At 43.9% G+C, this 24657-nt stretch overlaps 1 protein-coding gene across 5 annotated transcripts in view; it reads right to left on the reverse strand.

The window, feature by feature from the left end:
- mib1 (MIB E3 ubiquitin protein ligase 1) overlaps window positions 1-24657 on the reverse strand; it is a 51348-nt gene that overhangs the window by 17734 nt on the left and 8957 nt on the right. For all 5 annotated transcript variants that reach the window (XM_086043016.1, XM_086043015.1, XM_086043013.1 and 2 more), the window contains 7 exons: window positions 24375-24579; window positions 24113-24296; window positions 23020-23164; window positions 22803-22936; window positions 22090-22197; window positions 21814-22011; window positions 21507-21658 (listed from right to left, as the gene is read on the reverse strand). In XM_086043016.1, the coding sequence (XP_085899142.1) occupies window positions 21507-21658; window positions 21814-22011; window positions 22090-22197; window positions 22803-22936; window positions 23020-23164; window positions 24113-24296; window positions 24375-24579 (1126 nt within the window). The remainder of the gene's footprint in view (window positions 1-21506; window positions 21659-21813; window positions 22012-22089; window positions 22198-22802; window positions 22937-23019; window positions 23165-24112; window positions 24297-24374; window positions 24580-24657) is intronic.

The following is a 24657-nucleotide window of genomic DNA, read 5'->3' on the forward strand; positions in this document are numbered from 1 at the left end:
GGCCGAATAAAATGGCCTGACATCACCGGTACAAGTAGGTGGGGGTATGGAAAGGCTAAGCTTTAATTAGCCTTAAATCACCTGGTGCCATGGGACGTCCTGATTCATTTATGAAGGCGGAGGTGGGAAGTCAGAGAGGCCCAATGGCGTGTTAATATCCCATTGGTTCAGGATGGCCCAATTACTTTCTCATGCTACTGTCTTAGCGCACTTCACACTCCACAGCTTCAATTTCATTTCTGCACCAGCAGTAAAACATATACTATACGTGTCTCATTTCTAAACAAGACGATATGAAGTTTTACATTTTGGTTGGTTGTTTGGCTACATTTAACGAAGAAGGAGAACACGGGGGGGAATTTTTTTTTAAAAAGGTGGCCAAATTGACGTCTTCTTCAAGACTTAATATCTTGCTTCCATCAAACTTACAAAGACCACCACTAAATAAGACCACCAAGATTATATATATATATATATATATATATATATATATATATATATATATTTTTTTTTTATCATTTAAATTTGGCCATGTAGTTAATACTCGTCTGTTATTTTCACTTACAGGCAGTTTAAGGATGACAGATGGTTGTCATTGGACAGTGATGCTCAATTTAATGACTCCTCCATTGTCATGAAACAAACCAACAATTTATTCGTGTTTATTATACGAAGAGCCCTTCATTATATCATACATGACTACAACCCACAGCGTGCTAAAGCAAGCTGCTTTCAAGTACTCTTGCTGCAATGAAGAATTTGCATTCATGAAACCGAGTCTTTCTGGTCAATATGCACACATTGTACTCTCTGTTATGTTAGAGTATCTCTGATGCCACTCAGATGGGGAGCGTGTCGAAAGAATATTGCGCTATTGATGTGTATTCTGCATTCCTGGTTCTGCTTTGAAACCTGAGCCCGTTACTGCACAGGAATGAAGTTGAAGAGTCGGATGTTACGGCCTGAGCGGATGCGAACATGACGACAAGAGCTCAAACATGCAAGCTTCTCGGGTAGTGTGGCAAATGCTGCGCATTTGCATTCGCGTCTCTTAATTATTAAGAGATGAAAACATGCTTTTGGTGAAAGCTGTATACTTCCTTAGCCTCGGGATGACTGATGGAAAATACTGACATTTCAACACTAATCCTCATTTTGTCCAGCCAGCATCTAGCTGGGGCGGTCGTCAGCATTCTTTGCTGTGTGCCAGCACGTAATTAGGTCCTGAGCATGTGGTGTGAAAGTCCAAAGTTTCTTTATTGTTATTATTCTTCGGCCATATGAATCTGATCTTGAGGACTTTCCCCATACTCAAAAACTGTTCATCCTGGTGAAAATTTAGAGAACTTATATATATATATATATATATATATATATAAAACAAAAACAGATTCTTATGATATTATGACTCTGAAAGATTATCCTGGGCGATCATCTGTGGTGTGGGGAGTGATTGGGTGATTTTTCCTTCCTACCTGCTCAGAAAAGGGGCGGGGCTGGAAATCCAGATCAGCTAACGGTTACCTTCGCTTCTTCACTTTGCTCTTCTACTACTCTTTCTACTTCTTTGAATTATCCAGCAGCCTGGAAGACCCATGGCACTGTGTTGCCTCTAAAAGCCCAGTTTTTTTTTTTTTGTTTTTTTTTACTATGACTTCTGATTTGGGGGAGGAGACCAACAATTGTTGATGAAGTGATTTTTTTTTTGTTTGTGTGCACACATGGAGATTTCTGTGTGTGAGGTCTAACATAAAAAAACCCCAAAAAACACGTTAAGATGTTAAAAATTAAGTAGCTATTTTAGATTTTTAAATTAAGCTAAATTCTTTTTGTGCTTAGTAAAAAGAGCAGCGGATGAACTTTGCATAGCGGTGGTGTATTCGGTCGCCATCATGGTCCTTCCATCGACAGCCCCTCACGCTATCGCCGCACGCGCAGACAGTTATGCCTCCCGAACAAATTAGAATCCCTCTGAGACGATGCTTTCACGCATGTTGCAACTTTCTCTTTGCGAGCATTAAGCCAGTCTGAAATTGTTGAAGTGGGAGACAGCGAATTGGAAGTAGATATCCAAAGTGACACGACAAGTTGCTCTATCTAAGTTAATGGGAAAAATAAGACCGCTTCTGTATATGCAGAGGAGGATGGTGTGGCAGAAGCAGCTCTGTAATTAAAATCTATTGTTCACAGTGGGAAATAATAGGGATCAAAGGGTCTTGTATCAGCATCCCCCCCCACCCCCCCAAAAAAACAAGAAAAAGAAAAACACTGAGGCGGCAGGCCTCATGCACAAAATGTCAAGCAGCTAACTTGTTAACTGCGAGAGGGAAATGGAAGCAGAATTAATGCATTGTGTAGATAAGCCGCCAAAGAAATTTAAACGCATTCCACAAATACGCATGACCTACAGAGAGCGTGATGAAAGTTTTTCTCCACCAAATTTTACATTAATACCTGTCTGACTGGGACAAATCATGCAAATATTTTCAGCCTGTCTGACCTCTCAGACTGCATTTAGATGGGGCCCGTTCTGACTTTGGCATCCATATGCGTTACCGAGGCCTGCATTATTCATCAGCTTAGCATTTGTTTGGGAGAGGAACGTCAGACTATACACATCGCTCTGTGTACATTACGATCACTAAAGCCCCACATGGCTGACAAACGTTGAAAATATCACCACATGGGATGTTGCACATTGGCCATGTCCATTAGAAAAAGAAAATGAACAAAAAAAAAAAAAACTTCTGTTGCCTTCACAACAAACTAGAATATATGTGTTGTAACAGCCTGAAGGCATTAAGAGAATTTACAAGACTTTATACAGAAAACAATGTTCTTGTAATTTAATCATATAAATATATATTTCTATAAAAACACAAGCATCACTCATAAAAATAAAACGTAGTCTGACCCAAAGAGAAGTTAGAATTTTGTTCATGTCTGAAAAAAAAAAAAACAATAGGCAATTTTGATGTTGTGCATAGGGGTGAATATAGTTTCATTATTTTTTTGAATTGCGCATACCGGGTTCGGTATCAATATTTAATGCTGGTCTATGGATACTGTACACTTCTGAGAAAGCGCTATTGATATTTTGTCCCATCAATATGTGGTTACTAGAAACGGAGTCCAAATACACGGCAAACTATAATGCGGCAGAACCGTGTGGTTTTTCCCAGCCGATAATAAAGTTCATGTTTTAAAATTTGGAATTTGCAAGCATTTCAATACCACTAGCGCGGATGATATTGGTCTGTCAAAATCATGCAATAAAATGCCAAGTATCAAAGTAGTACACAAAAAGTGTGTACAAAACACAAGTATAGAAAAAGAACAATTTATACTTGCTTGTTACGTTAAACAGACATCCTGCTATGATTTTATGGATGTTTATCACCTTCTGATGGACTGCTGAGCACATGGTTAAAAAGCAAAGCATATGCACGAATAAATCCAATTACTTATTCCAGTGCATAAAATGAATATATGAAGTGCATTTGTTTTTTAACTAGGCTAAGAAGTATTAAAGATGTCTGACAGCTTTGTGGTCAGGAGTATATCACTTTGCTCTATAGTATTTATTAGCTGCATTGGCTGAGGCCATTTAAATGGCACAAATAAATACCCAAGCACAATGGCAGCGCCGTACTATGCGTGTTACAGTCATTTTCCCAATAGCTGCATAGGGTACGTCCTTGAGTATCCTCTGTAACGAACTACACAGACTACTCCACTCTGCCCATATATGCTAGAGCAACGTAGCTGTCAGTGACCTCATGCTTCAGCACGCCACAGGACAGACGGCACTATAACACCGCTGAGCTCATCTATTGGCTCAGGGCCACTGTCGGCCCAGTCTTGGCCGGATGTGTGGGTGTTACGATTGGTCACACGGGGAATGGAGATTGTGTCGACCTGTCCTGCGGCCCCACCTCTCCTGCCGCTCTCGTGGTTGGAAGGACACCTACGGTACTTCTAGCAATAGAGGTGGGTGGCGGTGTGCAATTAAGTCACAATGCATGCATGCGGGGGGTAACCAGACTGAATGAGTCCCTGCACTGTACATTTTTTTTTTTTCCCAATTAGACGGATTTACCTGCATTAGGCTAGAAAAGGGTTTCTGAAACTTCGGAATGGAAGCCAAAGTGTACCGTGGAAAATGGCTTTTTAGTTGATGTTTATTGTAATAATGAAAAGTCTATTGTGTTGTTTACGGCAGTTGTATGGCAATATGGGAAATTTGGGAGGAAGATATGCCGAGATGAATAAACTTCAGTGAGTGACAGAGGCTGCAATTTCATTGTAGTATTTTAATTATGTAGATTTTTTTTTTTTTTTTGCTGACATAAAAAAAAAAAAAAATCAATACATTGTTTTTTTGTTTTTTTTTAAAGTGGATCTGAGAAATTGGATTGACCAACTGCATTCGAATGAACAGACAGAATGCAGCTTTGCAAACATCAGCAGCCCGGCACCGCACGCTGTAGGCATCCATGCAGTCGGCCAGTCGCTTAACGGCAACGTGGCGGCCGTAAAGCACGATAAAAAGATCAGACGCAGGAGCGGAAGCAGAGGAGCTTCTCCTGCAGTGTGGCTGCGGGGGAACAATGGAATGCTGGATGAGAGTGAGAAAGAGAGAGAGAGCGAGAGAGAGCGCTCTGCCGCCACTGGCTTTCCCAGGTAAAGGGTGGCCCATTCATAAATCACTTTTATTCCTCCCCGGCGCTCAGCAGCCTTGCCTCTTCAAATGATGCACGGCGGAAAGGGATGAGGAGGGACGGGCGACAGAGTGGGGAGGAGGGGCGTGGGTGAGCTCGGAAGAAGAGGAAGGCCGACGGTGGGAGGATGAAGACGCACGCATAGAAGCACTTATGTGTGATGTTGACAGGTGGGCAGGGTAAAAGCAGCAGAAAGACATCCAGTGAGTTGGAAGTAGACTGCACCAAAGAATGACAATTAAAGTTGAATGATGGTGGGAGAAAAAAAAACCCCAAAAAAACAGTATATTACAAAGCAGGGATCTAAAATCTTGGGAATGACTCCAATTTAATTAACAACTGTTTTAAAGACCGAACGCCTTTTTAAACAATGTGTTGTGTTCTCACCTAATTTAAAATACTAATTACATCCATCCACGATGCTTTGTTGCACGGAGAAAATGAATCAGCTAATTAAACGTTGCTCTGCGAAAACACTATTGCTATTTGTTTTCCATTTCAATGAGAAGGCGAGGAACAACCTGGTCTGGCCCTTTATTCTGCCAAACAAAGCCCGTCCACATTAGACGACCCTTGTCTAATTCGTATTGATCGATTAACTGCTCAGCGCAACATTCACGAACAAAGCAAACTGACTAAGTTTACATGCAGTCAATAACCCTTTTAAAAGCAGAATATTGGCAGTATTCAGGTTTTTAAAAAAACATGTAAATAGGCCTTATTCTGTTTTTTTAAAATTCCGAATATTATAATAAACGAAGTCTGAAATAGACGATTACATAGACGGGAAAAAATGGGCTTCCGACTACGCTGAGTCCGACTATTTTTTTAAGTTTCCCCGTCTATCGCCTACAAAATGGGCGTCCGTCATAGACGGATAGGCAGACCGGTCCGCCACATAGGCGGTATGCCCAGCTCTGCTGATTGTTATAGTGTGTGGCATACTCGAGACGACCAACACAAATCACTACATACCTTCTTCACCAAAAGAGATGTCAGGCGTAATAGAGACAGACATGTGAGAGGCAGCACAGTGAGAAAGGGCTTTCCAGATTATGGAAAAATACAAAGAAGAAAGAGTAGAAGTTGAAGAAATACAAGAAGCTAGGCTAACTGTTAGCTTGCGTAAGCAAACTCTTGTTATTTTTTGTGTAAATAAAACTTGTTATACAAACACTCGACACAACCCGTCCCTCCTCTATTTGTGTCCGGCAACAATGCAAAAGCTGTAAGTCGTTTCAAATTGACTATCGTTCCGTTCCACATCTCAAACAAGCAATCCGCGACTTGGTCAAACTTGACGTTGACCACACACGGCGTTTCCGATTTTTGTCCCTTCCCATTTTCTGAGCAGATCACCAAACCACAGGATAATCACTCAGAATAATCTTTTAGAGATATCTGATAATCGACTTTGATCATAGGGGTGCAATGGTCAAATTTGCCATGTATGCATAGCATGTACTCATTGTACTTTCCAGTCTGTATACTGTATAGTATTGCAATACTTACAGAAGGTACAACAAATTTTCTGATTTACTTTCCTGTGTCAAGCTATATAGGGGAGCCTAAATTATTGCTTCGAGATGTAGTGATTACACAACAGCTTGGAGCCATCAAATTCCATGCGATCAAACTAAATTCCGCATCGTTTTAAAGAAAAGAGGGGAAAAAAAACAACTAGTTTTATTATACCCATCAATGTCCACCAGATGCAATCTGGTGGAAATTCAAGATGATAACTAACAAACATGCATGCAGCTAAGCTTTCTCAAGCCACACAATTTGAACTGTATCTCATATCTTAAGTATTGTCTAAAATTAGCTGAGAAAATGGATGCGACTGCAGGGCGCAAACAAGTGCAACATTCAGTCACACTTGCGCTACTGGAATGCTCCGCTTTGGTTGGCTGAGTAAGGTCGTGTTTTAAGAAGACACATTAGCTTGGAATCAATTTTCCCCCGTTTGAACGTTCAATTATGCAACGGCCGTGATGATACAGTAATTGAAAGCCCATAAATTGTGACGAGGAAACATTAACAAAATGGCACAGTTTAAACTATGGAAAATGGTCTTCATTCTGGAAAAAAAACGCTTGAGTCCCTCTCTTATCAACTCACGCATTGATGATTTAATAGTATTTTTCGTCATGAAAACACACATTGCTAAGTGACTGCATGCTATCATTCATGACAACTGGTTCCAATATGATTACAGTGTTACCATGAGCAAATATTCTGTGTGGAATAAGAGGACACATACTCTGTCATAGACTGGTATAATATCAAAGGCGGTCAATTCATATGGTATGAAAAACAAAAGTAACGATTAAAGCGCTCACACACTCCGACAGTGTCGTTGCTGTTCCCGTTACAGTAAGTCATGTGGGTTACAGGAGTCCGTTTTAAACCGCTTTCAACTGCCAAAAGTAACCATGACAACATGCCTACAACATTGATATTTGGCTGGCACATCTGTCAGGAAAAGACCAACAAAAAATCTCAAGAGCCAATGCCTGAAAAGACATCGGAAACCTATGATTGTGTGTTTTTTTTTTTTATCTGAGATTTTTGGGTCCTTCAAAAATAAACTTGCTCTATAGATTTTGCACCTATACTACCAGATTAGAACCACGAATACAAGACAGAGGAAACCGCTAAATTCGACCAGTACCGCACAGTGGACCGGTGGTTGGGGGCCACCGTGTTAGACCACGAAGGTGTCGTAGGTTGCGACAGGATGAGTGATTCGGGGGTGGGGCCAGTGGAAGGAGGAAAGAGGACTGCAAACGTGTCTGACAGTTGCGAGAAACACTAGATATTTTTTGGCGGCATTAAACGTTCTTGTTCACAATAAAGGGATTATTGATCAGCCATGCTGGTTTCAAGTTTCGTCGTCAAAGCAGACACAACAGTATATTGTCTCCTTTCACTGTTACAGGAGAGTGCTTGGTGAATTTGCTGAGAGCTGACATTAAAGCTGTTTGTCAGATAGCGTGAGCGGGTACCTTTTCTGATGGACATGCATGCATTATATTTGAGGATACACTTGCATATTTGCGAGTGACCGTGCTAAATAAATTTTTTTAGTCAAACCTTTGCACTCTGTTGAAGCCCTGAGGCTGGTCTGCTATGCACAGCCACCACCTGTTGATTTCACCGAGGCATGTGAGGCATTGAGACCCAATTCAAAAAAGGGACTCAAAACTGCCTAAACTTAACAGATTTGGTGAACAAAAATTGAAAAAAAAAAAAGAAGCATTATTTGTTTCCATAGCTGTCCTGCAATGCTCAGTGCTGGCCTGCATTGAACCTCACTCTCAGGTCCGCTACGCCAACACGCCTTTATTCTAAATATAGGGGTGAGCGTGAGACAACCATAAGAAGAGTGTCCTGGACTATTTTAAAAGGAGAATGGTGGAGACTATGCGGGGGGGAGATCAAGAGGACGCAGAGAGTGAGGGGCGCTTATATCAGCGGAGGTGGTGGTGAAGGATGTAAAACAGGGGAGGGGGTAAAAATTCAAGAACACACAAGTGGAAGCATGAGAGACCACTTTATTTGGCGGCCGCTAAAAATAGAGCAGCAAATGGTAGCAGAGGCTAAACCGGTCCGACGCTCCTCTCCGCTTCCAGGCCGCCGGAATCGATAGGCAGGCAGCCGGAGCGACGCTTCCCGGAGTCTGCAGCCAACAGTTGCAGAAGAGGGGGAGGAAGGGATATGGAAAAGGGAGGGGTAGGGGGAGAGAAGGTGTGCTGCGCGGCGCAAAGCGGGAACTATTTTTTGCACGCCGTGACTAAATATGGTCAGGGAGGATGGCGGGACAAGACACAGGAGCAGCCCGGCAACAAGCGCTGAGGCATGCTTCCAATGCTTGGCTGCACACAATGTGCTAAACGCTCAAGCTGCTATGCCATGTTGGCCCCTTGGCCCTTATTAACTGCCACTGTCTTCTACATGCCCTCTCTGGAGCACCGCTGAGACTCGATTCAGCGAGAACAGCTTTCACAAACTTTGGGTTCGGGGGGCCAAAACGGGCCTTGCCAATTGTCAGAGTAAAACGCTGAAAGCTATAGTTTTGATCGTCAAGCAGGCACACGGTTTCTTGGCAGATTTATGTTTGATGTACTTTGTTAATCAGTTAGTCTTGTTGGGATCAAATGGTTTAATGCTCAACTGTGATAAACATCGTGGATTGTTTCAAATTTTAATTACAAGGTTCAGCATTAATGGTGGCCCGTGGCCAGTACGAAGCTGCGTCGGGCCACTAGCTAGCTTTAGACGCTGGCGGGGCTGGTAAGAGTTTCCAAGTCACGGCCGCCAAAAACGGCCCCAAACCTCTTTTTTGTTTGTTTGATGTCATCACTGAAAAAAACTGGCAGAAACAGGATGTTATGATGACCCAAAATAAAAAACTGTGACCGGCACACGCTCGACTGGGGTTTACGTTTGGAAATACCACGCTCGTAACGTTCAGAAACTCCGAGCACTGCTGGAATGTGCCATTCGGTTATTCAGAGTGAGACTTTCATATAGTTTCTCTCATGTACTGCATAGGCCACCGTTATGGTCTATAGGATTGTGTCAGGGGGAGGAAGCAAATTTATGATTTGGGTGTTGAGTTTCAAAACATTTGGGAAAGTAATAAAAACTGGACTTTTTCAGGGCTTGTATACCAGTATGGGGGTCTCTGGAGTGGCTGCCCAACCATCAAGAGCGAAATTAAACATCCCTTGTAAATTTTACTGACTTGTGACACAATTTGGAACAATACCGATTTCGGAACAGCACGAAAGGACAACAGTCGCAAATCAGTTTTGGTTCAGCACCGAATAAGAGGTAGGAAGCCAAGCCAGGTCCACAGTTAGAAGAAAACGGTAATTGAGAGAACTTTTGTGTACTACCAACAAATAGCAATAAAAAAAAAAAGCAAAATGTTTTGATATCCTCTTTTTTGTGTAAGTGTTGAATACTTCTGATATTTGCCCAAACGAACCGCCTCTGTGACATCCTCTTTAAATACCGCTCTAAAAATGTGCTTGTCAAATATTCAGCAAACTCCCTCGCTCGAGTTGACAAAAGTGCATTTTACAAACCAGATAAAGCTGTTGTGCCGAGTGTGTGCGCGTGTAGAATATGAAAAAGATAGAGTGGGTGGACACTGTACACTTTTAAGCCCGTTCAATCGTCGAGGGCATCCTCCCCACTTGTCTTTTTTAAGCATGCACGTGATGGAGAGGAGAGTGCGGCAGATTTATTTATTTATTTATTTCCCCCCCAAAACCCCCCCTCAGTCAGTCTCAGAAAAAGGTGTACTACTTTTTTTTGTGGGCGTGTGCGTGTGCATGAGTGTGTGGGAATGTCCGCCACCCAACTCCCACCCCTCCCTTCACCAGCTCTGGCACTCATCTGCCTCCCCCCCCCCACCCCAATCATAGAAGCTGATTCAGCGAGTCAGATACACACGCACGCACGTATACACACACACACACACACACACACGCACAACCGTGGCTGCAGCAGCTGGAGCGCTCTCGAGGTCATTACAGCTCTTTTCTCTCGTGGGGAGGAGCAGGTTGCGAGAGGGATGAGAAACTGATCTGACAGGTCATATTTGGATGGAGTTTAACCCTGACGGTTGAGAAGGCGTATAGTCGAAAGGAAGGTTTGTGCCGGCGTGGTGATCGAGGAAGTGGGGGTGGCACATCTTGTTCTGCAGCAACTTAACCACACGCGCTTTCCACCTTGTTTCTCCCTTTCTTAGAAGCCATAAAGAGCAGTACAGACTGAGGATGCAGGATGCGCTGGAACAGGGAGTTGCTCCGGTCCACATGGATTTAAGCCCTTTTCTGCACTGTCCACACTATCTCTCTCATCTTTCTCCTTCACTCCCTCCCTCCCTCCCTCCCCCCCTCCCTCTCCAGCCTTGCTCGCTCTCCCCCCTCGCTCTGTCTGTTTCTGGCACCGACCGGACACGCTGCTGCTGCCGCGCCGCAGCACGGCTCCTCTGGCTCATTAAGTATCATTCTCGCCCGCTATCTTAACGACGGACTTGTTAACTTGCACCGGCACCTGCTTCCATCCGTCTGGGGCGGCATCCACGGATCCGTAAATTACCGGGACTTTGAATCTGCTTTCTTTTTTTTTTTTTTCTTTCACTTTTTTTTTTTTTTTTTTTTTTTTTAAGCGAGGCGGGGGAGGTCACGGTAAGTTGGAGGACACGGGACGGGACGCGGCATGATGAGGCATCGGAATAATGACGAGCATGCAGGTCAGGAGTTATGAACGGGCGGGGGTAGGGAGAGAAGATTGACGGCGCACACAGCTGTGAGAAGTGTATTAACACAGATGTGGCGGGGTGAGGACGGATGACGGGATGGATGTGTGTCACCGGCTGAAGCCGCATCATCACTAAAGACGGCTAACCCAGTTTATTCGCCGTCTAAGTGAACGGTGCTGCTGTTACAGGGGCAAAGGCAGGGCAACCGTGCTGCAGTGCAACGGCCCAAACCAGAACAGACACTGGAGGTTAATTCAGCGCTGCCCACAATCTCCTCCGAGGACACGTCACACCTTCAGGACTCTTGCACGTGCCTTTGTCACCTCTGCCTCATTGCTATTCCACCTGCTAACCACATTGCACCACTTCCTACTGTTTGTTTAGAGGGTTTCATTTTTTGCCCGCCTGAGCGTTCAAGCCTACCGGCGAGATTAGTGTCAACTTGTGGAATGTGTTGGTCGGGGGCAAATATTCATTAGAGGCCTACTGAACATTTCTCACGGTGGTGCAAATGGTTATTGATCTGCTGATCCGCGCCACCCAATCCCGCAGACCGACAGCTGCTTTTGTTCATAAATACACATGCCCCTTTAACACCGTCTTTACAAAGACGTCATTTTTGCCCCCCAATCGGGCAATTTTCAGATTTTTTTGGGGGGGAGCTGGGACGACGCCTTTGTGCAAGGAGGTCCACAAAGTTTAACGCCTGACGTTCAGCTCTCCCACCCTGTCGTATTGAAAGCAACTCTCAACAACAATTTCATAACGTCACACTTGATCACACTGACGTCATCTTAGAACCTAGCCTCTTCACACTATTATAGTGTATTATAGTATTTTCAGCAAAACCGGAAGAGAACCCAGCAAAATCGTAGCCATATACTTGTGGCGGGACAGTATTGACAATCGCTTTCGACACAACAGGGCAGGAGAATTCAGTCTTGATTGCTAAAGATAATACCACGTTCCCGGCTTTCTGCTATTTCCTTTCACACCGCCGTCGATTCTACGGCTGTCTTTCATCCTCAAACCTTTCACACAGAACAAATACACGGGGGTACAGTCTAAGGGGAATTTCTGCATGGTAATTGACGCGAATCATCACGCACAATCTATTGGGCGTCATCGGTGTGAAAGGAGCTAGACAGGTGGAGGAGAGGGGGGCCGTACGCGTGGCAAGAGAACAGCAGTGAAAAGGGGGAGAGGGGGCCACCGATCCACAAGTGCTGAGTGGGCATTAGCGCCTTCATGTGACCTATGGCCTGCCCCGGTGCGCCTAAAGCCCAAATCCGTTTCACAATAGCTTCCTGTTCCACTTGGATCACCCTTGTTTTCAAACATCAGCAAACGCGACAAGCCACTGGGGGCGTCGCTGACACAAGAGAAGCAGGGGTGCCCGTATAGAGGGGTGGGGGTGCCAGGAAAGTGGGAGGGCAGAAGTGAAAATGTTAAGTATGGTCATTGAAACCCAGCACCGTGGACACAGTGGAGGCCGTCATATAAGACAAGGTGCGCACGGAGGAACCTTCCAGCAGAACAGGAGGAAACCGCCTTCAACCAATTCATCAAGAGGACTTTTTTTTTTTCTCCTTTTTTTTCCAAATCATCATACAAATGGAAGGTACTCGTCCGGAGAACAGTGAAGGGCTCACTGGGATGGTCGACTATCGTATGGACTGCGAGAGTTACATTCTAGGGCGACGGAGCGAAGGGGGGGGGGGGGCATCCCGTTCAGCCTTACATGGCAACCAGAGGAAAGCCTCGAGCGTTGAAGTGAATTTACACTCAAAGTCACCTTACAGTGCAGACTACCATACTTGGGAGGGAAAGCGGCCAAGGAAATTGTTCCGCTCGTAACTTCTCCGTCTTGGCCGAAAGGTGAGAGAAAGAGAGAGAGTGACAGAGAGAGAGAGTAAGAATTTCATATCCCAACATAACCTCCTCGGTGCACATACTTCTTTATGTACCCATATGAACATATGACAGCTATGGAATGTAAAGAAGTATGTATTCTGGGTGAGGTGCGAGTCGTCACTCTAGGAAGACATGTGTTCTGTGTGAATGTGCCTGTGATAATTTTGTGAGGGCAGCGTACAGAAAGAGAGAGAGAGAGCGAGAGAGAAAGAGTGGGATGTAAGGCTCATGCATTAGCTATACTGTCTCTGGGCAGTCTCACTGCAGCACTCAGCGCTGTGGGGGAGCTCGCAGCTTCAGCAAACTGGCTGACTTGGCCAATAAAAATCTCTCATCCAAGATATGACGACAGTTCATTGGGCAATTACGGAGAATAGTGTTAAAATATAGTGACAATGTTTCTTGCAGCAGCCCAACAAAAAGCGTTCACCCTCCGGCACTTGCCCGAGGGCCCGTCGTGGCCATGCGACAGCGTCCAGAGGCGTCACGGCTGCAGTCGGCCCGCTGTAGCCTATCGGCACCGGAATCGTTTCGCCACATGAGGAAAAAGGTGGTCAAGTAAACCAAAACGTTGCCACTGTGCAATAATAGTTGCTGAGGAGGCAGAACGCAACACTTGCATCGAACAGCTTCCGTGTTCTTGTGTGTTTAACCACGGCCGGCCTCCCTTTATCCGTAGGCCTCCAAACACACGCCGACCTGGCTAACCCCCTTCACTCCCTTCCACCCCCATTGTTCACGTTTGCAACGCTTGCCAAATGCTTTCGCCAGGCCGCGTGGCAGTCAGATTAGAGCATCGAGAAGAAAAAAAAAAAAAAAAAAAAGTGACAATGCAGGATCAACTCTGGCCTGTCAGCTGTTTCCCAACAGTGGACTGACTCGGGCAAAACATAATGCAGCAAGCTATTCGCTAACACTCACTCATTTCAAAACTTTGAAGGTGAACTGTGAAGTGTTCTGACGATCAAACTGCCACACTAACGCCAGAGCATTTAAGAGGAAATGCAATGTTTTTTTTAAAGACAATTGTTTTCCAATAACAAGTAAATAGACAAACTCATTAACCTCTACAACTAAATGCAATGTTTTCAGAAGGTCATTTCAGAACATTTTGTCAAATTTCGGAGGCTTCAAAATTGAATGCAATACAAACAGTGAGTGCGGTTTTCCTAAAAGTAACGCATCATTTGAAAACAAACAAGTAAATCATCAAAATCAATGCAATAGACCAAATCTCAGGGCGGACAATCTAATGTATTTGTTGCAATTCTACAAAGAGCTAAACGTACAATAAAACCCCCCAAAACGTCTACTACGTAAGTGCTTACAATATTTTCATTTATTCAGTATCGGCACTGGAGTAACTAAAAAATAGCCCGGTAGGAAAAACAAAGATAATTGACTTTTAACGCACGACAACTGTGCCAGGCGAGCTCATTTGCGAGGGCTGAGGCCTTCCACACCAACGACCTGCTGTCTGAGTGACACACGCAGCAGATGGTGACATTATCAAATGCCCAGTACGCCGGGCGGACCCCACCCTGCTTTTTTGCCCTGTTATGGGCCCTCCGCCGAGGTGGGCGGCCCGGCCATCCGACTCTTTGCTACCGTTTGTGTGCATGTGCACGTTGCAAATAGAACTGCGTGTGCAGTAAAGCCGCCCTGACGCTGACCTCCACCTTGTCTCCAAGCGGCGCGCCGCGTACGCCTCAGCTGTCGTGTGCCCACTTTGAGACGCTGGCTCGTGCTTTGGCAGAGGGAGCAAACGTCAATAATTATAAACAGCCAACTGTGTTCCTGACATTTCCAGCCGACAAAATAATGTCAGGGAAATATTTATTATGTTTAACACGGACGATGGAGACCTTAAAAATGACTACTAAAAAGCACCTGCCAATATATGAATGCATGACTCTGTAAAAAACGTTTAGAGGTTGAACACATTTTTGATTAATGTTGTCAGCATAAATTACGATAAAATTATTATTTTTTCCCCAATTATGTCAAAGAAATACCAACTATTAAAAGCACTTGTCAATATCCAAATGGAAGATTCGGGCTCCGAAAGGACATTTCAAAAAGAGTCTGAACATGTTCTGGAGAACAAAATAAAATGTTATTACATTTAATTAAATCATCGTTTGAACTCAAATTGAAAGATTTCAACTTTAAGAGGAATGTTTCCTCCATGCATATAACTATATAATGACATATTTAAAAAGTAAAAAAGAAAATACAAATAGCCCCTACAGAATAATGTCAAGAGATGGTGAACAAACCAAAAAATATAAAAATACCAGGTTGAAGGTATTACAACTTAAATAGAAGCTTTTTCGCGGCTTTTATTTATTTATTTTTAATTCAGATAACCCCCTCAAAAATGCAACGTCTCATTTTCGAGGGCCTCCAAACCTTACGGCAAAAAAACCCCAAATTGCTCTTTATGTCGGTCGCTTGTTATTACTTTAAACCCTAGAGGGATCATTAACTGGCAGGGGTACACAGGGAAAAAAAAAAAAAAATCAACAGTGTTTTAGTGAACGTGAATCTAATATAGTACGAGTATAAAGCTCAGAAAACCGCACTGTCGCCATTCAAACCATATATTCCACACTACAAGTCAGTCTGCGGGACATAGTCATGCTGTGGCTTGACACCCAGAGGGTTGCTTGAGGAGTACAAGTGTATATAAGGGTGTGTGTGTGTGTGTGTGTGTGTGTGTGTTGGGGGGGGGGGGGCATGTGCACGTGTCCGTCTGAGTGACCGCACACTTGCGGCAGGGCCCATCTGTCACGGGTTGTAATTGCTTCATGACTGCTGGACATTTGACTCGAGTGTTAGAGATTATGATGATCCTTTTTTTTTTTTCACCCCCAGGAAACAGTTACATTCTGTCAAGACAAATATCCAAAGATGGAGGCTGAATGACAAAGTACTAGTTCGCTAATTAACTTTATGTGTGTTCAGTGTGTTTTAGGGGGAAAGGCTGGTTTGAATAGGAAATCACTATGGAGGTCTGAAGAGAGAGAGATCCCACAATGCTTTGCTAAAGCTGGTAAAATGGAACCAAATCACCTCTTGAATGGATTTGGTCCCCTTCAACCAGCTGTAGCTATGCTTTGATGACTGCAGGGACGACTGAGGTGTTGCTCTTCAAACGACCCCTTGTGACTGCCATGTCCGCTGTTGAATGTCTCATTTTAAAAGAACAATAAAGTCACTGCATCAAACTTTTTGCCCTGGTGCCCCTTTTTGGTATTCCGAGCACGCCATCGGTGGTCAGTTTTCAAAAATAGCAGGGCCAGACGTGCAGCCTGTGCTATTTCAGGAGCCCGCCGCTCTCGCTGGCACCACACGGATGGACGGCTGAGACGCCTCCTTAAATGACTGTTGCCGGACGCTAACGGACAATTACGGGCTGGGTGGGTTGCTGGCGCTTAATACGACTCAGCAGGGGTGTGACGGTAATGTAAAACAAGCTAAACGGCCCTGCAAATGTGTCTGAAATGTAGAGATGCTAAGCACCTGTGCTGAGTCACAGAGCAAACGGACACACTCTAAAGCCACACACTCGTGTATCTATGGTAAGTTAAGCTCCAAAGACGGACAAAGGAAGCACACGGATCAAAAACAAGGATTGTTATTTACCGTAGCCCGCAAATCCATCTATATTATCTATCTATCTATCTATAGATATACATATTTTTAAACTTCTGTTCAAAATCAGCCATAAAAAAAAAAAAAGCAAATACAGCAGCAATTGTGTAACATGTTGGGGTGACTCGCGCACGGTAAATGCAATTGTCGTTTTCTAGCCGCGTCAAAATGTTACTGCTGCACTCCCTTGCTGCCGACGTTTGTTAAAAAGAAAGTATTGATGTTGCACTTTCCTAAAAAGAAAAGACCGACGCTATTGACGTGTCATTTTGAATGTCATTATATCTGCTCGCGTTTGAACAAAAGATAAGCGGTTAGTTCTGCATTTTTGTTCCATTGCGGTACCAAACGTGAACCAATGCACGACCATAAGACCAAGGTTTGTAGCAGTCCGTGACGTTAGCCGATTTTTAATTCATTTATTCATTTTTTTAAAAACCTTTATACATTTACGAGGTTTCACCTCCAAATGTAGCTCTTTGGCGACAAAGAGAAATAGTGCCAAGACAACCATAGCACCAGAAATGGAAAATATTGCGGCATGGGACTTATTCCTTCCAGCAATACCGATTAATCTACCAGTAGGTGACAGTATCGCTCTGCAAACACCTTTCCTGTTCACTCCCCATTACGTGTCCCTCCAAGGGTGAGCGGTTCTACTTTGACTTTTATGACAGTGGTAGTAAACTTCTCTTTCTACTCGCATGGCGGTAAAGAATGATAAAATGTTACTTAATACATCGTAAAAGTTGTCAAGGGAAACTAAAATGTAATATTCGGAAATCAGACAAAATTCTTTATTAAAAACATGTAAAAAAAAAAATCACAAAAAGCTGATCTAGAGCTCAGTTAAGTGAGCAACAATGCAATTAACTCACTTCAGATTTTTTTCTAGCTAGGTGCGGGGGCTTTTTTTTTTTTTTTTTGGGTAATGCTGAGCCAGGTTTTATGACAGCAATAATTTGAGCCTGAACAAACTGATTCACTCTACATCATTTCCTTGATTCTCCAACCCCCACCCCACCTGAATTTAGCCAATTAGCATCGCAGTTATGTTTGACTGTTGAAGTTCCACTTGAAGTGCTTCTTCCAATCTCAGCATCACCATACTCAGTCAGACTGGCCTATTGTAAAATGTACAAGAGGGAAGCTGACAAATCCAAACACCATCAGCGAATAGTGTCGCAACACCTGTTTCAGTTTGTGATCCTTGTTATTACACGACCATCACGGCACTAACTTGACAGCCATTAGCTCCCACAGAGGGAGCAGAGTAATTACCATATGCGGTCGGGCCGGCTGTATATGTGTCGCCATATTAAAAGAAATGGTGAATGTTACAGTGCGAGCGCAAACATTACGGCTAGGTGACGTGTTCAAATGGTACAGAGCGACAACTGCGGGGCTTGTTTGGACAACCCCCCGCCCCCCCTTACCGCCCCTCATCCCAACGTTTATGAGTCATGGGCTATTAATCTGTAAACTGTTTACAGTTTTCGAGCAGGTACTGGCTTCCAGCAGCCCGAGGGAAAAGACACAGAGATGAGCCAGGCTGAGATGGCAGTAAACACACTAGGTGGAGAGAAATCTGCTGTCCAAAAAAAACACTGCTGCGACGTATACACTACAGTATATATTTCCCTTATGGTTACTGGCAACTGTAAAACATGACAGCACTATGCATCATGGCACAGAGAGGCGCTGTGCCGGGACGGACTCGGATGAAACTACATGGTCGCTGTGTATTTGTCAAATCAAATAAAAGCAAGTGACCTGCGTAACGAGGCAAACAAAATATTCCGGCCGACAATCATCGCATCGAACCAAAAAGGCTCTAAACGTCACACAAAAAATGTTGAGGTGCAACAACCAATGGATTAACCAGTAACTAATCGATTTTGGATAAAATAATTATTTTAGATTTTACTCCGCAATTTAAGAGTTCCTAGGTGTCTTTGGCTGGATTTACACTGTGGGTCTAAGTGCCTGATTCAGATTTAACAATTTTTTTTAAAGAATTTCCATTTCCATTTGAATTTAGTGACGCAAACACTCGGTTAGGACAGCAAGGAAGTAAATTAATTCATTAATTTCAATTATTTAAGAAATATTAATAAACCTTATGTACTGTTTAATTCGCATGGGTTGACTCTTTCCTCCGATTGATTTGAATGAAGGCAAGCTCCCACACGACTGCAATTGCTGCAGTGCAGTCTGCAATAATTTTGCTTTTTTGATGATGGACACACCTCTGAATTAGAGGTCTAATTCATTAGACTCGAATGTAAAATTGATATCATTTTTGCATATGCTTTCATTCTAGTTTAGGTGGACAGTAGCTGATTTGAATGACTTTATGACATTGGTGGTACGGGCACCGAGCGGTCTGTATCAGGGGGTCAATTCTGACTTTTGGCCCAAAGTGACATGCGTCTGATTTTTAAAATCAATATGAAGAACACAATTCCGTATGAAGGCGCAGAAAAGTGGTCAGTGGTGAACAGGAGATGCTTTGGACTTATAAGTATATGGGGTGACCCATTAGCTCAAGCACAAAATCCTCGAAATTGCGAATAATGCGTCGGGCCTGAGACCAACGCGAGGGGCCAAATTTACTTCGGTAAACATTGCACTCCGTGCGGTCGTGTTTTGTGCACATGCAAGTCACTTCACGGATGCATTCCATTCACATTAGAAGTCGCATTTATTTTTGTAATGTGAACGACACATAATATGATAGGATTTAACAATAAAATCTAAATTGAGCATCACAACCGCAGCTCTGAACAACAAAGCCTTATTTTACACTTGTCAGTTAAGAATGTCAAAGCTTGCTGTGTGCACGGTTAATAAAGGTTTTATGATTCACAGTTTGACTCTGGAACTAATTATGCTTTCTTTACATTACTTTCTAAGGAAAAAAATCGCTGTTCCGCATAGGCGACACTGATGACGCCGGGGGATGAAATCAAGATGTCAATTTTCAACCAGGTAATAAACGTGGCATACTATTTTATGTCTGTTGTTTCATTTGGGTACTATATAAAAGGCTCTGTTGCAGCTATTTTGAAGCATTTCTGGGGAGAGGATTTGTTTAATCTGCGCACATCAGGGCTCTCTTTCATATCCATAATCTGAAGGGCCTCATATCACTGACCAATCTCCCAGCACTTTTTCCACCCAAAACACATCAGAGGTACTTTTAAAAAAATAAGCATTCAATTGAAACAACTGCCTTTAGCAAGAAAAAAAGCACACCAGGTGGGTAGTTTAGCCTCAGCCTGGGGGGAGAGATTTTAAAGGGCTTTAGGACTTGTGGCCGGCCAGGCTCACTGATATTGGAGGAGCTGAAGCGTGAAATAAAAGTAAATGGGCAAACGATAGAAGGGGACGTATATCTTCTTGTCTGTGAGGTGAGCGGAGCACAGAAAGTGTATTAAAGCAAGTGGACAACACACACATACACACGCGCACACACACAAACATGCTCACACAACAGAGGCCCTGACACAGTCGTGCCGCACTCCGGCATTTTTCATTTCCAAGTCCAGAGAGTCCTCCATTGGACCCCACGCCCCCCACCACCAACTCCCTCCTTAACAATCAGAATCCTGCTGTACAAACATAAACCACAACAAACTGTTTACGCTTTATGCAAGCAGGCAATTTCAAGTGCATCTCTGCCAGCCTTAGACTTTCTTTAAATAAATACATTTTTTTTTTTTTTTTTTAAGGCTGCAAGGTATGTGCATTGAATTGCTTTCCAGTGAGGGAAGAGGCAGAGTGAGCAATTTATCAGCACCTCATCACAACACTCCTGGACAGGCTAGTTGAAAAGTACACAGCGTTAAAAGTTGTAGAAACATATACGTAACCAAAGAGATTGCAAATAAATGCAGCAACATGCCCCCCCCCCCAGTACCATAACCCCCAATTTATCTACCTACTATTTTATTAGTCATTTTCTTTTTAGGACAGCAAAACTAAGCCGTTGTCTTTAAACAGCTTTTTTTACAATCAGGATTAAACTCCCCATACTTTTAACTTTAACGTGCAATGTCTTTTTAGATTTTTTTTTTATGTGCCAAGTTGATGAATCCGCCGCTGAGGGAAAAGCGAGTGTTGACAATCTATTCGGTTGGCTTGAGGCAGACGTTCTGCAGTTCCTCACGCCAATTAAAATGATGCCAAGGAAGGAAGCGGGGAATGCTGTTCCGCGTGGGACTGCAAGCACACTCATACAAGCAGCAAGAACTTCAACCCTGAACTTATAGTGGCCATCAAGAACTCTAGATAATAAACCTGATAACGATGGGGGTCCCTTTAATCCACTCGTGGGTTTGAAAAAAAAAAAAAAAAAAAAGGCAATGCGCAGGACACAGAAATAGCCACGGCCAAGGACAACTACTAATGCCTGAGATTGACGCTTTAGGCCTGGAGCAGAACCGAGCACATAACAATAGAACAAATGCTTTTCACAGTCTGCTGGGGAGATGGAACAAGAGTATACACCGGTGAGGAATGACATTGAGGTCAGAAGGAAGCCAAAAAAACAGATGTGTGCAGTCGCAGAAAAAGAATGGTGGAACCGCCAAAGCTCACGTGATATAATTTGGAGTTCAACTGAACATTTCTGAGAAAATATGCTCTATGCTTTGTCAGGAATACTGAATCAAATCAAAAACGCTCCCAGAGGTAATTACTTTCCCCACCTCTGTTATTTATCTAAGCGTTTGGTTTGTGAACACAATAAACGTACAAGGCTTCACGCTCTGTGTAATTTGAGCCTTAGTAAAAAAAATAAAATAAATAATAATAATAATAATAATAATAATTCCAGTCAAATCAAAGTAAGAATGTTACGTGGGGATGATTTGCTCGCACCCCCCTTGCAGACGACAAGCAAACGTTGGCGGCGGACGCGAGTCTGGTACCTGGGGTTTCCTCGGAGAGCGGCGTGGTGCAAAGCGTTGAAGCCGTTGTTGTTGGTGATGGTGACGTCGGCGCCTGCCTCCAGCAGCACGGACAGCATGTCGTCCCGCTTCTTGCTGATGGCATCGTGCAGGGGCGTGTCGCCTTCAGAGTCCTGAACGGGAAACCTTGTGTTAAGGGTGACACAGCTTGGATACAAATAAGTTCTGGAAAGTTTAAACAATAGGATGGGACGTTCTTAATACGTGTCCCCTACGATGATTGAGGTAATGAGAACTATGAACGCAAATAAATGATGGTGACGGGTACCTGGAGGCTGGGGTGGCAGCCAAAGTCCAGCAAAGTTTTGACCACCTGCAGGTGTCCTTTGTTGACAGCTATGTGCAACGGCGTCTGCCTGCGCTTGTTCCTGGCGTTCAAGTCTGCACCGCCCCGCTGCAACACCTCAATGACTGAGCCCTCGTCACCGAAGGCTGCATGGTGCACCGCCCGATCTCCATCTTTGTCCTGAGTGTATTAAAACACCAGGAGTAAGTTGCAGCGCAGCTTGAGGTTTGAGAAAAAAAAATCTTGAGTGATGCCAACCTCAGCCTCAAGGTCAACGTTGTGCTTGAGCAGAAGCTTGAGAACGTCCACGTGACCGTTCTGACTGGCTGCCTGCATCGCAGTGTGTCCAGCACACTGCCCGTTCACCTGAAACAACCACATCATAAGGGCTAAAACGAGTCCTCGAGTAATCTGCACATGACATTTTTACATCCCTAGTGTTGATGTTGTATTTGTTGTGTCCTCAACATCAAGGGTGAAAATAAAGAAAACAGCCTCCAAAATCCAGCTGGGTCCTTGTCTTATTCATTCCTGGCACCTCCAAGAGCCAAAAAAAAAAAACCTGAGTTCAGCCTCAAATTTGGAGACCATAAACTTTTGCCCTTCAGCAGCCAGCTGCGACTCCTCCGCGCATGCCAACCTCAGTCCAAAGGCCAACGAAGGGGATGACTAATATTTCAGAAACACTAAAAGAATAGTATTTTCCACAATTAAATCGGTATTTCAAGAAGAAATTATATTTAACGCCCGAGGCTGCAAGTTAAAACTTGACACATTAAAATGCATAAGCCAGCTGTAGCAAAATGAAATGCCTCGTGGTTATTATTGAGAAATATAATGTGAGCATGTACAGCGGAAGATGGGGTGGAAAAAAATGCTTCCCAAAGTGCCAACGTTCAGTTGCTACAGCAGCCTGCTTCGGCTGGACCAAGACGATATGCGCCCCCGGGTGGTAGCAAAATGGCACTTACGTCAACATCAGGTCTCTTCAAAATGTCTTCCACCTTGGCCAGATCTCCGTTGGCGGCTGCCTTGACCAGCTCCTCGTTGATGTCACCCGACTCCTGTGTCTCGAATAGTTTCTTTAGCAGCTGGGAGAGACGCTCTGGACAAACAGAAAAGGGGGGCGGGGCATTCTAAAGAGTCGTGGTGTCAAAGTCATGGCGCACAGCAGGCGTCGGGACGAACCTCCGGAAGCGTTGCTAACGGCGGAACCCGAGGGAGCGATCTTGGTGACGGCGGCGGGATTGTACGTCCACGACGTACCGCACACTTCCACCTTCAGGTCGCTGTCAGAGTAGATTTGCTGCACGCGGCCCACCTTCCCCAGGGTCTGTTGATGGATGTTGCGACAAAACTCATTAAGATAGTTGTCTTAGGGCTATGTGATATATACATACAAACAGAGCGAGCGAGATAAAGAATAGTATGATAATGTAAAAAAAAAAAAAAATAAGTGTGGGAGGCGTGAAAATGAAACAAAGCTCGCAGCAAAAATAAAACCTGACAAATAACACAATAAAACATCACTGTATGTTATTATTAAGATGACAATCCATTTTAGTCAAGGATAGAAGGATAGGGACACATCTCAACTTTGGAAGCGATTCATCATTTGTGTAGCAAAGCCTCAACAGAGTAAACAGAGTCTCAGTCTAAGATTAGAGGAGACATTTTGGAGTTTGTCAAGCTTTGTGTGTGCTGCTCATCAATAACAAGGACTGCTCAGGCTCATTAGGTAGAGACAGGTGGCATCTTGGAGTGAATACATTGCCATTAAGTTACAACAAAGATTATGGAAAGGAATGTGGCTTTGCGATAAAGGACGCTATTAAACATTAAAGTAAAAAATACATAGTCTTATAAAAGTCAGTTTTGAAGGGCGGCTATCTAATTGACGCCAGTAGCATGGGGAAAATTGTAAACTAAAATTGTCATTTCCACTGCGGCCAAACAAAAATGCATGGGGGGGGGGGGGGGGGATTGAAATGGATTCAGCTGGTACATTACAAAAATGAACCATTTCAACAGAGTGACAAGCGGATACAAGGATGCTATAAATCTCTATCCAGCACATCTCTTAAATTTCTAAAAATAGCATAACATCACGTCCATCTTAATGGTTTACAGAACTGGTCTTTTACATTCAAAAGTTGATTACGGTATTAAGAAAGAAAAATGATGAATAATTGTGGCCCCCTCCAGCATTTAAGTTGCCCATCGCTGGGTTTAGAAGTTAAAAGTCAGTATGCATTTCCTCTGCATAAGCCAAAAGACTTACTGGCAACATGGCCTCAGCCCACTCTCCGTGGCCTTTTTGAAGCAGCTTGATGCGGTCGATGTCATAGCAAATCTGAACCAGGTCGCCCACCAAGAACTGGGACGTGCCACCCTCGGCCCCAGCGGCCACTTCACCGCTGCGCACCACGTTGGCTTTCGTTAGCACAGCAGGGTTGAACGTCCACCTGTGGACAGCGAAGCGGACTTGATTCACTGACGCATCCCATTTGATTCACTTTGACTAACAGAATCTGAGCACTCACCTGTTCCCGCTGGGATACTGCACCACAATGTCGTGATCTTCGTCGATGCCGCACACTGTGCCGGTGGTAGTGAGCGTCTCAAACATGCCGTCGGTCCAGCCGCCGTGGCCGTGCTGCAGCGACTGGACGATCTCCAGGTCCAAGTCGATGTTGACCAGGTCTCCGATCTGAAGACCGCCGGGGTTCCTGTTGCCATTCTGCTCACCTAAGAGACACGAAAATATGACCCATTTCTCCCAAAAAAAAAAAAAAAAATATATATATATATATATATATATATATA

Source organism: Filicampus tigris, chromosome 10, assembly GCF_054856515.1.
Source record: "Filicampus tigris isolate MCC_2025a chromosome 10, RoL_Ftig_1.0, whole genome shotgun sequence".
NCBI classification, from domain to species: Eukaryota; Metazoa; Chordata; class Actinopteri; order Syngnathiformes; family Syngnathidae; genus Filicampus; species Filicampus tigris.